Source organism: Ammospiza nelsoni, chromosome 3, assembly GCF_027579445.1.
Source record: "Ammospiza nelsoni isolate bAmmNel1 chromosome 3, bAmmNel1.pri, whole genome shotgun sequence".
NCBI classification, from domain to species: Eukaryota; Metazoa; Chordata; class Aves; order Passeriformes; family Passerellidae; genus Ammospiza; species Ammospiza nelsoni.
Window position 1 is genome coordinate 2,650,920 of NC_080635.1, and position 14,756 is coordinate 2,665,675.

A 14,756-nucleotide genomic window follows, 5' to 3' on the forward strand; every position below is an offset into this window, starting at 1 on the left:
ATCTACATCTCCGGTTCAGGCACACGCGCCCGTGTGCACGCCTGGCAGGGACATGTGCACGCCTGGCACGGCCAGCCCTGCCTGCGAGCGGCGTGAGCGCGGAGCGGCCGCTGGTGCCACCTGCGCCGGGTCCCGCAGCGCTGCCCGGGCGCATCCCCGCGCGGGCGGACACCGGAGGGGAGCGGGGGCCGAGCGGCGGCGGGCGGGGCCGGGGGCGGCTGGCGGGAAGCTGAAACCATCGCTCGGCGGAGCGGCTCGGCCCCGGCAGCTCCGCCAACAGGTCCCGCCGAGCCCCGGCCCCGCTGCCCTAATGCCGAGTGTCCCTAAGGGCGACGGGCAGCTCCTCGTCCCCCCGGGCTCCGCTCGGGCTGTCCGCCGCCGTGCCGAGCACGCTGCGCCCCTCGCAGTCCCTTGGCAGCCGCACTTTGCTCCGCACACCCGCTCGCCTCCAGAGCTTATTTCTACCGCAACCTGATCCCTCCCGGCGCCGGCAGCGTCCGCCCCGCTCCGGGTCCTTTCGGCGAAGTTGCAGCCGCTGCCGCCGCCGCATCCTCCCAACTCCAGCCACTTCTCGGTGCCTGCCGTCGCCTCGCCTCCCCCCTTCTCCCGCCCTCCCCCGTTGCCAGCCCGCTGCCCGCGCCGCCCCGCCGCCGGCAGCCCCGCGTTTCGCTTTCGTTCGGAGCCTGCGGCTGCGGGCAGGGCTCGGAGGGGGGCTCCGGGGCTGCCAGCCCGCGGCAAAGCCGCGAGGTCCCGCCGCCCTCCGCCCCCCCCGCGCCCGGCTCCCGCGGCTTCTCCTCCCCTGCCCGCCAAACTCCGCTCGCCGCTCCCCCGCCCGCCCCGGGGCAAGGGCCGCCGCTCGCCGCCGAAGTTTCCCCCGGCCCGGCCCGAGCCCCCGCCGCCCCCCGGCTCCCCGCGGGGCCGCCGCCGCCGCCGTCCCCCGGGGCCGGGCCGCAGCTCCCGGGAGGAGGGGACTCGGCGGCTTCGAGGAGGATGGGGGGGGGCGAGCGGGGAAGCCGGGAGCCGGATGCCCCCCCCCCCCCCCGCTTGCTTTTTGGGTGGTCTCCGGTCCTACCTGGCTTCCCCCAGCTCCCCCACCTCCTCGGCACAGCCCGCGGCCAGCCTGCCCCGCAGCCCTCTCTGCCCGGCTCTGCCTTCACCGATGTGTTTGCTTTTCCAGCGGGGGTGTGCGTGCGAGAGCTGCCGCTGCCTGCCTGCCTGCCTGCTCGCTTTCTCCCGCTCCTTTTCCTCCCTTCCCTCTCCCCGTGTGCGTGTTCAATTTCCCCCCCTCGCCCCTCTCCGGGGTCCCCTGTCGCTCCCGCGGCTCGGCGGCCACTCGCGGCCGCCGCCCCCTCCGCCCCCGGCCCCCCGGCTCCATTGGGCAGCGTGCGCCGGGCGGCCGGTGCGCCCCCCCCCGCCGCGCCCCCTCCCCTCTCCCCCCTGCGATCACTGTCCATTGGCTTGTCCTGCTCTCTTTTTCATGTCCAGCCCCTGATGAGTGTCCATTGGTGTTGCCTTCGCCTTCCCTCCTCCCCTCTCCCCGGCTTGCCCTGCCCATGTTTTGTATGTCTCTGTCCATCCAGGCTCCTGACGTTCAAGTTCGCAGGGACGTCACGTCCGCACTTGAACTTGCAGCTCAGGGGGGCTTTTGCCATTTTTTTCATCTCTCTCTCTCCTTCTCTCTCTCTCCCTCTCTCTCTCTCCCTCTCCCTCTCTCTCTTTTTTTTCCTTGCACAAAAAAAAAAAAAAAAAAAAAAAAAAAAAAAAAAAAAAAAGCCATGACTGCTATCCCACAATTCATCTTCCCTGCGCCATCTTTGTATTATTTCTAATTTATTTTGGATGTCAAAAGACATTGATGAAGATATTTTCTCTGGAGTCTCCTTCCTCTCTAACCCGTCTCTCCCGATGTGAACCGAGCGACTCACAAGCCACCGAAGCCACCAACCCACCATGTCGCGCCGCAAGCAAGGCAAACCCCAGCACTTAAGCAAACGGGAATTTTCACGTAAGTAACCCGGAGAGCAATTTATTTAATTTCCTCTTCACGGATTTAATTTTTAATTCGAGGGAGAGCAGGGGAAAAAAAAAATTAAAAGTGAGCGGGAGTGAGCGAGTCGGGGAAAAAATGAACTCAGCGCCGGCTCGGGATTCTCGGCATTCCGGGTAATTTCTCCCTCTCTAATTTAATCACCTTGATGACTTTTCTTCTCTTTCTGCCCGTGCCCCTCGCCCTCCGGCGCGCACTCCGCTGCCCCGCTCCGCGCTCGCCTCTCGCCTCCCGCTCTCCGCGCTCTTTGGCGGCAAGAGCGGCAGCTCTCGCCCGGCACCGGGAGAGGCGCGGGCGAGGTGCAGGGCTGCCGGGGGCACAGCCGGCCGAAAGTGGGAAGAAATTCCTGCGGGAACGGCGGGCTGCACGCCGGACACGGCGGCGGCGGGGCGGGCGGGATGCGCGGGCGAGCGGAGCGCGGAGAAAGTCCGGCGGCCGGAGCCCCCCGCGCTGCCGGCGGGCTCGCCCCCTCGCCCCGCGGCGCCCTCCGGGGGGGCCGCAGCCGAGCCCGGCCGGGCCGCCTCCCTTTTGTTTCCGCCGCGGGGCGCGGGGTGGCCGTCCCGCCGCTCCCCGCCGCCCCGGGCCGGCGCCGTGCGGGGCTCCGCCGCCCCGACCTCGCCCCGCGCCCGCCCCGCCGCCGCTCCGGCTGGGGCTGGGGCGGGGGACGGCACCGGGCGGCCAGGGAGCCGAGCCGAGCCCCGCCGCGCCGGCTGGGATTCCCTCCTCGCCCTCGCCTCGCGTTCTCCCGCTCGCTTACTATTTTTTGGAAGATTTTCAAAAAAAAAAAAAAAAAGTGGAAGTGGATTTTGATTGGGAAAAATCTCGTGTCTGAATGTTTACAAGCACCGCGTGTGCGGGGAGCCTCCTGCCAACAAACACAGGCGAGAGCGAGCCCGGGCTGAGCACACACGCGCGCTCACACACACGCACACACACACACTCAACACACACAGACACACACACTCGCACCCTCACACCCGCGAACGGCCCTTCCTCGCCGCCGCATTTCAACCCCAAACCAAATCCGCTCTCCCCGGGAGAGAAAAAACAAACCCCGAGCCCCACCACACCGTTCGCAACAAAAACTCTCCGGCTCCCTCCGTCCGTCCCTCCCTCCAGCCGCCACCACACACACCAGGGCTAGATGCAAGATAAGCGGGAGCGCTCTTTGCACAACAAAAGGCAACTCGAGCTGGAAAGGTTTGGGGCGAGGGGGGTGGGAAGGAAGGGAGAAAAAAAAAATCCTCTTTTCCTCGGGGTGAGCCTGGGGGAAGGGGAAATGCTGCATGCTTTTCCTCACTCCTTTTCCCCCTTTTCTTTATTTCTTCCTTTCTCTCTCTCCCATTACTCCCGGCGGGTTTTGTTCCCTCCCAGGGATGGCAGAAAACCCAGGGCCGTTTCTTCCTGCCAGCCATCCCCAGCTCCCTCGGCCCTTCGCAAAGCCCCCCAAACTTTGCGCCGCGATTTCTCTTCCCCCAGGGCCGCCCAGACACTGCGGCTCGCACATGGAGCGAGGGAAGCGGCGCTGCCTCTTTGCAGGCGGCCGCGGGCAGGGCCGGCCGCCGGCTCTGCCTGCCCAAAGTTTGCCCTGAAACGCGGGGTGTGTCGGGGGCTCAGCCCCTCCCCCGCCGTCTCTTTCCACCGATACTTTTCGGGGAGCAGTTTTAAAATTTTTTTTTGTTTTTCATTGCCTGGCTAGGGATGGGGTGCAGCATCTCTGGCATATGGGGATGGGCCCCCCCCCAGAAATGGGGGGTGCACGGGGGTGCTATTCCCGGGCGGCCGTGGGAGTGGGTGCGGGGAACGGGGATGGCGGCGGGAGCGGAGCAGGGCTGGGGGCTCCGGCCGGGCCCCGGGGCAGCGGCGGCGGGCGGGATGCCCCGGCGGCTCCCGGCCGAGCAGCGCGGAGCGCGCCCACGTGCGGGGCGGCAGCGGAGCCGGGCCGCGCCCGGGGTCCCCGCGGGCAGAGCCGGCCCGGCCGTGGGGAGGGGGCGTGGGTGGGCCGGGGGCCGGCGGGGAAAGGGAGGCCGGGCCGGGGGAGCGGCGCGCCGGGGATGCGGCGGCGGGGCCGGGGCCGGGGCGGCGGAGGCGGCGGGCGGGATCCGTGCCCGCTTCGGTCGCTAGGAGGCACAGCGAGATCAAACAACCGGGCAGCCCCGCGAACTTGAACCTGGCCGGCTCCTCTGCTGCCGCCCGGCCGGCGGGAGGGGGAGGGCGCCCAGCTCCCTCCCCTCCACCCCCCCACGCCCCCTCCCTCTTCTTCTTTGTTCTTAATTTTGCGCGGAGTTTGCTTGCTCCGGGAGGCGGCGGGGGATGCTCGCCTTCCCCCTGCCCGGGTTTCCCCTCCCTCCCCGTAACGTGTTGGCGGCTCCCATTGTACCCCCAAGTCCCCCTTTCCTCGCACCGCACGATCCGAGCACGCAAACTTGGGATTAAAGAACCCTTCTCCATCCTTCCCACGGTGCGGTGCGGGAAAATGCCCCGGCAGCGCATCCCGCATTGCCCCGCGGGCATTTCCCCTCACCGCGCTGTGGCACCCCCCTGCCCGCCCCATCACCCCAGTACCTCCTTTCTCCCGGCACTCCAAAATCCATCCCTCCTTTGCCGGTGCGCTTGTTTTGGTGGCTGGGAACAGGGGGAAAAAGGGGGGAGTAGGAGGGCGAAGGGGGAAAGCTGAAAAGACATGTTGGTGGAGGGGCAATTTGCATGAAAAATAGAGACGGATGATTAGGGACCCAGGCAGGGAATTTTGATTGCCCCAGAATTAAAAGATGCATCCTGCAAATCGGAGGCAAGACCAGGTGAAATGTATTCTGGTGTTTTCTTTGTAATCCCGGTATTTTATATTATGTTCTAAAAGTAGCAGTAATAATAAAAAACATATTTTTTTTGCTGGCTCTGCCTCCATCAGGAGCCAAATGTTTTGCAGCTAACACAGTGCCAGCCGTATTTCATACATTAGTATATAATTCTTGTTAATTAGCAATAATTTACGTTAAGAGCATAGAAAATGTTGAGGTTACAGGTTTTATATCTGTACATTTGATCATCTTGTTATTTTCAAGAACTTTGCCTCCTATAAAATTAATTAGGTGAAATGTGGAGGTGTAATCAGCAACCTCTGAATTACCACTTCATTTCCTGCTTTTGATTGTAAATCAGCCCAGTCCGTACAGACTTTTAGCAAAGTCTATTTTTGTTCCGTGCCACTTTTAACTGTCTGGTGTCGAAGCAGCGGGTTACCTTCCCCTGCTAAATAATAGTGACAGCGTCAGAAAGGAATCAGGCCGCGGGAAAACATTATAATTGAGTGATGATTATGCAGAGCTCCTCGCTCAGCCAGTTGCGAGGGGAGCACGGGTGGTTTTGTGTCTCTTTGCTGCGGAGGGTCGGTGAGCTCGAAGTTGGGCTCGCAAAAATACCTTTGTCTGCCGAGCTGCCGGCGGGATTAGTCTCCTGCCATAATTTACTCCCTGGGTCCGAAGGCAGGGAGCGGCTCGGGGAGGAAAAGCGCCGTGCCCGGCAATCCCGCGGAAACAGCGCCCGCTCCTCCTCACGGCTTCCCGAGAGGAGCAGCGTGAGGCGCACGCTGCGTGTGCCTCCTCTCCTGCCGCTCTGCAAGTTTAGCAGAAAGCCCCAGCGATTAAGACATTGTTTTTATTAATACGAATGTAACCTTCATATTCCTGTGGTTGACCTTACGTTAAATTAGAAGTAGTACTAGAGGCAAGAAATGGTGGGCTGGATCCCCGTGTCCTAGTTGGAGCTGAGGTACAGCGAGGTAGTGTGCTCTTTCAATATTATTTTACGCAGCACAACTGGGAGCTACTCCAGATCTTCCTCCTCAATATTCAGCCTAGGTAGGGTTGAAATAAATTTAACCTGAGTTCACTGGATTTTTGCACTTTATCAAAATCAGTTCCAATATTGTGCAGTCAAATTAAAATCTATTTTTTGATTCTCTGTGGCTTTAAGTTCATTAAATGTGAAATTGGCAGCCAGCTAAAGAAGGTCAGGCTGATTAACTGTTTAGGAGTTGTATTCCGTGTCTCCTGCGTTACCTGGCAGTGTTTTGGGGTGGGCTGTGTTTGTAGTACCCTCTCCTCCTGCTCGCTGCTGTTAGCGTGCGTGTTGTGTTGCGCAGACAGACGAACACCAACATGCTGCTGCTCGTATTTATTTTTTTCCCCCCCTCGTGAACGGCGATGGCGGTGGAGGCTGCACAGAGACTGCCAAGGTATTTTTCTGCAAATGTAATGTAAAAAAAAAAAAGCCAACAGAAAAGAGAGTGAGTCTGCCTCGTTAAAGCATCCACTGACGATTCTGTGAGCAGAAATAGCCTCATAATGAAGCTTTTTGGAGCTCATTCAGAAAATTTGTCAACTTTGACAACATTAGGCAAGGTATTTTGAGTTTAAAGAAGGCGCTTCTCACTGTTGCGAGGAAATGTGGCAGTTGCTTGGCCAGGCTGAATTTTAGATGCTGAAGGCCATGGGTGCTAACATGTTCGAGATAATTTAGGTATTCCCTTATTTCAGGATTAGAAAATGCTAAATGACTGATCTCCTTATTTCCTTAAGTACTAAAAAATACCCCATCCAGCTAATATCTCTGAGTGGGCTGGGTGGTGAATTTGCTGTTTATTTGGATCCTGAGGAGTAGCTCAGAAGTGAGCGGTGCCTCCCCCCACCCCGCAGGCATTTCTGCTGCACTTGCTTTTTATCATTTCGGTTTTCTGCCACAGATACTTATTTATTTATTTGCCTGATACCCTCCCCCTTCCCCCACTGCCCCCCCACTTGGTGTATAACCACTGCCTGTAGGGTTTTTTAAAATTGGAAGCCGCAGACGAGCCGATGGGGACAGTGACACGAATCCGCGCGTTTACGTGTGCACGTGTGTTCTGAGGGCTGGATGTGCCCTGCGTGTGGGTGCCTGGGCGTGTGTGCCCATGCAGGCTGGCTCTCCCCCTTCTCTTTCACACACATGCACACGTTACCTGCACGGCCTGTACAGGGAGTGTGCTGTGTCTGTGTGTGTGTTGAAACACCTTCTGTCTGCGCTGTATTTCTGAATTTTAGAAACTGGGTCTTGTCTGGCTGGTGGAAGATACACACCCATGTGTGTGAGAGTGTGTGCAGTGCTTTTAGCCTTGAATTCATGTACATAAATAATACATCCAGCAATAAAACACCACATTCCCTTCTTGTCGTAGTACCACAGGAGTTTCCCAGTGCGTTCTCTTAGCTTATCCATTTGATTTTAGCACCGAATCGTTCAAGGAGTCAGAAATGTGCCCTCGTGTAGGAGCACTGAGACAGTTGCGGTGCTCTCCCTCTGAGTTGTGCGTGCTAGGGCTGCTCCTGCAGAATCTCTTCCCTGTGACTGTTGAATCCCTGTCCCCGGTGCCGTGCTGTGTTGCCTGGTTTGGCTGGGGGGAGCGGGCGGGCTCCATCCAGAGCGGGGTGTAATATTCATGAAGAGGGGCCTCGGCGCGTTCCTCCCCCGCACCCGCTGCCTTTCCCGACAGCTCTAACCGTTCTCCTTTTGTTTCCCAAACTGCAGCCGAACCTCTTGAAGCCATTCTCACTGATGACGAACCTGAACATGGCACATTGGGAGCTCCGGAAGGGGACCACGACCTCCTCACTTGTGGCCAGTGTCAGATGAACTTTCCGTTGGGGGACATTCTTATTTTTATTGAGCACAAACGGAAACAATGCAATGGCAGTCTCTGCCTAGAGAAGGCTGTGGATAAGCCACCTTCACCCTCACCAAGTGAGCTGAAAAAAGCATCCAATCCCGTGGAGGTTGGCATCCAGGTTACGCCAGAGGATGACGATTGTTTATCAACGTCATCTAGAGGAATTTGCCCTAAACAGGAACATATAGCAGGTAAATTAAAGCAAGGGGAAGCGTTTGCGAGTGTATTTCCGTGTCAGTCGCACCGTAGCGCGTTGGCAGTGTGTGCTGTGAGGGCCGGGTGCCCGTGCCCTCCCTGCTGGGTTAGCGGCGTGTCCCGGTGCCCGCGCGGCGGCGGGAGCAACAGGCACGTGCCGTGCCAGCCGGTGTTCCTGCCGCATTGTTCCAGCCACTCCGGTGATTTGCCTGCATTGTAGTCACCGTCTCCCGGTGCCTGCCCGCGGGAGGAGGGTTCCGAGGCTGCTTTTTGAGTCTTGGGCAAAGTCAGGGGTGAAAGAGTTAACCGAGCATCCGCCAGCCTTGGTTCCATATTGGCTGTCAGCGTATGGACTGTAATTAAACACAGCCCCATGGCAAAGTGACACCACCGACCTTGACTTTAAGATGCCATTTTCGACTGGCCAGGCCAGAGTAGAGAGGGCAGTTGCTGAAGCGCACAGACATGCTTATTCGAAAAGTTTAAGGGCATGTTGGAAATTTCAAAAGGTTGGTTTGACAGGAAAGGCTGCTCTCTGCAGCCTGCCTCCTCAGCCAAATGATAAATGCTTCGCTGTGCTCTCTCTTGTCTCTGATGTGGTTTTGACAGATGTATCTTGATTTTGTTTGCGGTTTACACAACCACATGTCAGCCGTACAAATGTCCAAGGCAGAGTTCTGTTTTGTGCAACAAACAATATGAAATGTAATTTAAAAAAAGAAAAAAAGGTAAATAATTCTATTTCATAGCATAATTTTTTTTCCTTTTTATAAAATCAGAAAGCCATTGGCCATGCAGATACTTTCATAAATGAGGTTAAAAAAATAAAAGTGTAGCATGTGAAAGAAAATCCCAGAGCTCTGGGAGTGTAACAAGGCACGCTCTGCTTTTAAAACCCTACTAGTAAACAAAAGTACTGCCCATTTGCAGCGAGCGTTTCAGATCCCTTCAAGCCACGCCAACGCTGCCAGTCGAAAAAGGCGAGACCGCAGCCTATCAACCCCAATGAGTGCCTGGACCAGCTGCAAACTCCCCCTCCAGTGATGGTGGGGATGTGGCACTGCCTGTGCCTCTCTTCGGGGAGCCCACAGGACCGCTTGGGGCTGTCGGAGGCGCAGTACATCATCACATGATGTGCTGGAGCTTGTCTGGGGCTCCCTTTGGCCACAAAGTTAAACCATAATAGGGCAGCAGGCGCTGGGAGGTTCAGCAGGATCCTCCCGCAGCCTTGCCTGGCCTCCAAGACGGCCGCCAAACTGTGCTGGGGAGCTGCAGCTCTGGAGGTTTTGTGGTGGCAGCAGATCCTGCCGGTGCATGGGTGTCTGTCTGCGCACGTGTCTGTGTGCAGAGCCATGTGCGTGCACACGCAGACGTCATGTGAACAAGTGTGTGCTGTTTCTGCAGAGTAATCGGTCTTCCCCTGAAACGTGAATATCTCTACATGTAAGAGGAAACACAGCTACTGCTAAGCTGTGTTTTGAGTGAGACTTGAAACCCCCTCCCAGTAATTCCCCATATTGCACTTCCCAGACACGGATACTAAAGGTGAGGTTTCTTTCCCGGAGTGGTGGAGGGCAGTGCCCATTTCCATGTGCTGCCTGCGATCTGACGGAAGGCGAGCAGAAGTGTAGGGTGTGATTAATGAAGCAGGAGCCTGGCGGAAGGGATTTGTAGTCTTCCAAGCTCTGGAGCCATACTAAATCACCAAATATGGAGGAGCGGTGGTATGATGTAACGCTGTATTTACGTAGGGCGCCGCTCCGCTCAAAAGACAAAACACAGTATCTGTCAAGCAAGAATTAAACATGCTGTCGTCCCCGTGGTCCCAGCTCGGTCCCTGGGCTGGAGGGATGGCCATGCTGAGGAGTTCTGCAGAGGGGAACCTCCTGTGCTGAGGGTTTGCTCTGGCACTGGCTTGGTGCGGGAGGCTCAGCGAGCCAAGCGTGGCTTTGGCGTGGCGCGGGTGACGCCAAGCGAGGAGGATTTGGGCTGGCGTGCCGTCACGGGGCTGTTCAGTCAGAAAGGGCTGTGGTTTCACCTGGCTGTAAACGCTGCTCTGAGCACAGGCAGTGGCTGAGGAGGGGGCACAGTGGCAGGGCCTGATCCTGCTCCCTTGTACACGTAGGTGGGCTTGGACTGGGAGCAGGCTTGGCGCCGTGCAGGAGGGTTCCACGGAGCAAGCCGTGAGTGTGTCCGGAGTAGGGATGGAGTTGTGGCTGTCAGGACTCTTCTGCCCCAAGGTTTCTGGTGCTCAGCCATGCCTGTACAGATGGGATGTCCAACATCACAGGTTCTCTGCACCTCTCTGGCTGGGTTGGAGCTGAGCAATGCTGGGGTCCCTTGGTTCTTCCCGTTGGTTGGAAATGCAGCCTGGCTTTGGGAAAGGGAGAAGGTGCAGCAGGAGTTATGGGGTCTTGTGCTGTTCCTCCCCTTCTTGTTTTCATCTCCCTTTTCAGTTGGAGTTCAGCTCCCTTGTGTCACAAAGAAGTGTGGTGACAGCTGGAGTGACCCATTGCTTGTAGCTAGTAGTTTGAGGACTCCGGCAGTAAAATTTCCAGTGAAGGTCTTGGAGCCTGAACTGTGAAGTTCAGGCTTCAGGAAGGCCCCTGCAAAGAACCTCAAACTCTTCCAATTCAGCTATTTATATCTGATTTCTGTGCAAGAATGCAAAATGCAAGATTTGAGTGTGTAATTAAGGGAAAAAAAAAGATAGAGCCTGCCTTTGGAAAAATACACAGAAGTTGGGGAAGTGATTCTTTCTGCTAAGAGACCATAAAATACATATTCTGTAGCAATATAAAAATGTTCCCAATTAGTTTTGAGGATGGAAGAAGTGTTCCAAGTTAGGCCTGGATGCAGAGGTGCTATGGGTGAGCTCTGAGTGCAGTTTTTTCCCTGCCTGCAGTTTTCTGGTCAGTAAGTTGGGGTGTTACAGTAAAAGAGAACCGTAACTAAAGGTTAAAGATCTACGTAACAGCAAGGAGGCAGCGACTCATTCAGATGCAGGGAGAAATGTCTGTTTTAACTGTCCTTAAGCTGCTCTTTATCTTGCCATTTTCCAGCGACAGGGATGAGGACAGGAGCTTGTGTGTGTGTGTGTGCAACCTGTGCAGCAGCTGTGGGATCCATTCAGGTGCAGGCATGTGTCCATACCTGGCTCCTCCATGTGGGTGTCTGCCTGTGCTCAGCTCTGCCTTGCTATAAAAATTTGAGTGATGCTGATCCAGCGCCGGAGCTGAAATGCCATAAATTTAACTGAAAATTAATAGGATGTGTTGTGTGGGTCCAACGAGGCAGCTTTCATCAATATGTATGTCAAAGCCTCACCACCAGATACCGGCAGCCCGTGATTTGCAGTGAGGGCGACGGCAGGGCTTTAGTTATCCGCTCTCGTATTTTACAATAGGGGGAAATATTAACTGAAGTATCTGGAGATCAGTGGATGTAAAATCGCTGCTCACTTATTGAAAAGGCTGAGGAAATATTTATCGCCCACCCGTGTCAGGTTTTGGCGGTTTGTTTGCTGGATGTGTGAATCCGAGGGAATTAATGAAAGGTTGGGGCTGGGGTGAAGGAGGATCCTAAATGTTACTTGGATGCAGTTGGGGGAACACTTTGGAGTCTGTATGATGCCGAGCGTGGATCCGTGGATGCTCTATTTACTGTACAAAGAGGGGGGAGGAGGGGAGGTCATTTTTACTGCTCGAATCCGATATTCTCAAGCTGCTTGTGACATTCAAATTAAACACGTGGGAAAATAATGTAAGAAATCCCTCTGTCTGCTGCACTCGGGGGAAGGTGAACGTCATTTGGTACTAAATTTGAGACTGAGTATTGTTTGATTATTACAGTCTTGGGAAGTAATGTCTTTAAGCAGAATTTTTTTGGAGCTGTTGTTAGTAGTTGCCATTGTAACTCTGTAGGTTGTGATTGTCGATTCCTTGTTTTGTTTTGTTCTGGAGACAAAAAAATACTGCTGTCTGCACTGAATAGTTGGCATTGTATCTGGACAATAAGATGAAAGCTTAAAAATAGAGAGGGGGGGAAAGAAGGAATATGGGAAGATTTTGAAGTCAAATTCTATCTGCTTTCCCCATACAAAGAAAGAGAGAGAGCAGGCTGGGTGAAATATTGCAGACAGGAAAAAATAGTGAGGGTGCTACCCAAAGGCTCCCGCTCCCGAGGTTTGGAGCGCTGCGTACAAGCTGTATTTGTAAATAAGACAGAGAAAGGTTGTGAACCGGCAGCTTGGCTGTTTTGTCAAAGTACAATGTCAGAGAAACTCTTTCTAAGACAAATTGTAAATAGAAGTGTCACGATGATTGCATGATTGAGCTCTAGAAGTGTCTTGCAATTGTTGGCATTGTCAGAAGACTTTTGAAAGCTTAATTAAAGGCGGTGGCCTGTGCGGCTGTGAAATTTACTTCTCGGGGGGGAAAAATGTAAAAAATGTAGGGGATCAAAAAGTTGCTGTAATGCTGCTTGTTCAGGGATACAGAGAAGAGTCAATAGTTTCCCTGCTTTCCCCGTTGCCTTTTATAAATAACGTTTTTTGAAGAAGCAAGCACGTGACACCAGTATCATCCTTTGTACGAGGTAAAGATTGTGTTAGTTTTCCTATTCCCTGCTGTTCCAGACAGTTAATGTAAAAATGGCTCTTTATTGGAAACACAAATATGAGTTCACTCGAAGCACAGAAGCAGGGTAGAAAGTTTTCCTCTGCCTTCCAGGGGAGCATCACAGTGTTGTGGTGCCCTGAATATTTCTGCTGGGCTTTTTTGTTTCCTGCAAACCAGATCTTCTGAGAGGATGAGAAACATATTTTGTGTTCATTCTCTCCTATTGCATGAGACACTGAATTGTGGAGCTGTCCATGAGCAGAGGCATCACTGTATCCAAAATGATGCTGGTGGTTCAAGAGGCAGCCTGGCACACGTTAAGCTCCATGTAGATCTTGAAAGGTGCACGTTGGCACCACGTGCTGAAAGCTTTGGAAATCATGCGCGTAATAAACACAAGGCTCTGCACCGACAGTCCCGGCAACGAGTGCTGGGCCACGGAAACTGAGGCAGGGAGTGAATTAAACACCTTCTAATTAGCCCAATGGGAGAAGGGAAGTCTTCCCTAAACATTCCCATAATTTGGTAATGCCTCTATTAAAGAGGAGGAGGCCTATTAGCATCACCCCGTTTTGTATATGCAGCCCTCAGCCCACAAGCTCGCTCCTGTTTCATTCAAATAATAAAAACAATTAAAGAGGCTTGTGAGGCACTGTCAGGCAACGGGAGCCTCCAGTTGTTTGCCTGTGTGCATCCTCATTTGGACAAAATTTTTTTTGGACAAAATTCCCTTCAGGCTTCGGTCTGTTTTTATACCCACTAGTACCAGCTTTGTGCAGTAAAAGGCATTTAGCATCAAGCTGGACATGGCCTGGCACAGTGCCACTTGTGTTTTGTTGTGTATTTTTTTTAGCTAATCGCTGCGGATCTCTCGTTACCTTTCTGCTTGTTGTGATTTTGTTCGGGTCACGGTGCTGCCGGGGATGTTGTGAGTCCAAGGAAGTTGTCTTGTCCCGGTGGCAGGCATTTGAACGCAGCTTCCATCCGGGAGCGCTTGGTTTTATGTGTCAGCTACTGGGGTACTGCACAAGTCCGTAAAACACATCAAGTCTGTGTATTTCAGCATGTTAAGTCTTATGTATTTGTATGTTCATACTGGTAGCATGGTCCTAAAATTAACCATTGGGTGGATTTTTTTGTAGTTTTTCCCTTGGGCTAATGAACATAACTTTGTCTCTCTGTGTACATAGACAGCAGCTCCAGCCTGACGCCTGGTGACGTCGGGCATAGCAGGTTTGGGCCCACGTAGGTAGACACCAGTGCATGGACTGCTGTGATTTATGGCATACTTTTAAGAACAACAGGCACATTAATGGACCCACAAACCACCCAAGCGGTTGGGATGATCTGATAATGAAGTTCCATGAAACACAGTTTGCTCTGGAGGGGGCCCCATCTTGGGTGTGCTTTGCTCCGCCAGATGTGGCTCAAACTCTTGCAGGAACTGCACTGGTGGCTGTGGACCCTTATGGATGAGCAGACCAAGTGCTCACATTATTCAGACCTTCCCGTGTTGGTGCCAAACGCATTTTAAAGCCCATAAACATCCTCCCCGTCTCTCTAATCGGGTTTAGTATGCAGCGCATCCCGCACGGGGTTCAGCCAGTTTGTTTTCCAACCTTTATTGGCCAGCTGCACTCGCTGTGCATCTTTAAAATATTTCAGCGAGGTTTTTTTTTTGCTCTTCCATCGCCGAGGCTGGTAACTTGGTGTCTCATTCCTCATTCGGAGGTGGCATTGCCTGGGGTTGACGAGGGAAAGGTTTGCGGTGTGGGGTGTGGCGAGGTCAGCCCCGATCCCAGCAGGGAATTTGTGTTCTTCATTTGCCTTTACAATCGGAGCACAGCTACTGTACCTTGGAGCAGCTCTCAGGTGTGAGCTCAGATGGGCGCATGTAAATGTCCTGTCAGATGCAACACAGGAATATTAATGTTTCCTCAGCACCACGCTATAATAAAGCTGTACACAGCCAGCTTAATATGCAGCCGGGCTGGGGGATTGTATAAAACTTCGATAGCCCAGTGTGAGTGACAGCGGTGGAAAAAAAAATTCAATATGCCACAGTTTGCATTCTTGTTTGCCTTTGATCTAAAGCAAAATGAAAACATCCTCTCCTCTCCCTCCTTGTTCTGAATAGGTGTCCTTCCTCTGCAAAATTGGATAGTAAGTAAGAAAAGAAGACAAAGTACGG

The 14,756-nt window shown here is 54.3% G+C and overlaps 1 protein-coding gene across 4 annotated transcripts in view; it reads left to right on the top strand.

Moving 5' to 3' along the window:
• The first annotated feature begins 1,586 nt into the window (after positions 1-1,586).
• Positions 1,587-14,756, top strand: part of BCL11A (BCL11 transcription factor A) — a 70,096-nt gene continuing 56,926 nt past the window's right edge. For all 4 annotated transcript variants that reach the window (XM_059468487.1, XM_059468485.1, XM_059468484.1 and 1 more), the window contains exons 1-2: positions 1,587-2,005; positions 7,613-7,942. In XM_059468487.1, coding sequence (XP_059324470.1) covers positions 1,951-2,005; positions 7,613-7,942 — 385 coding nt within the window. In that variant the 5' untranslated portion in view covers positions 1,587-1,950. The remainder of the gene's footprint in view (positions 2,006-7,612; positions 7,943-14,756) is intronic.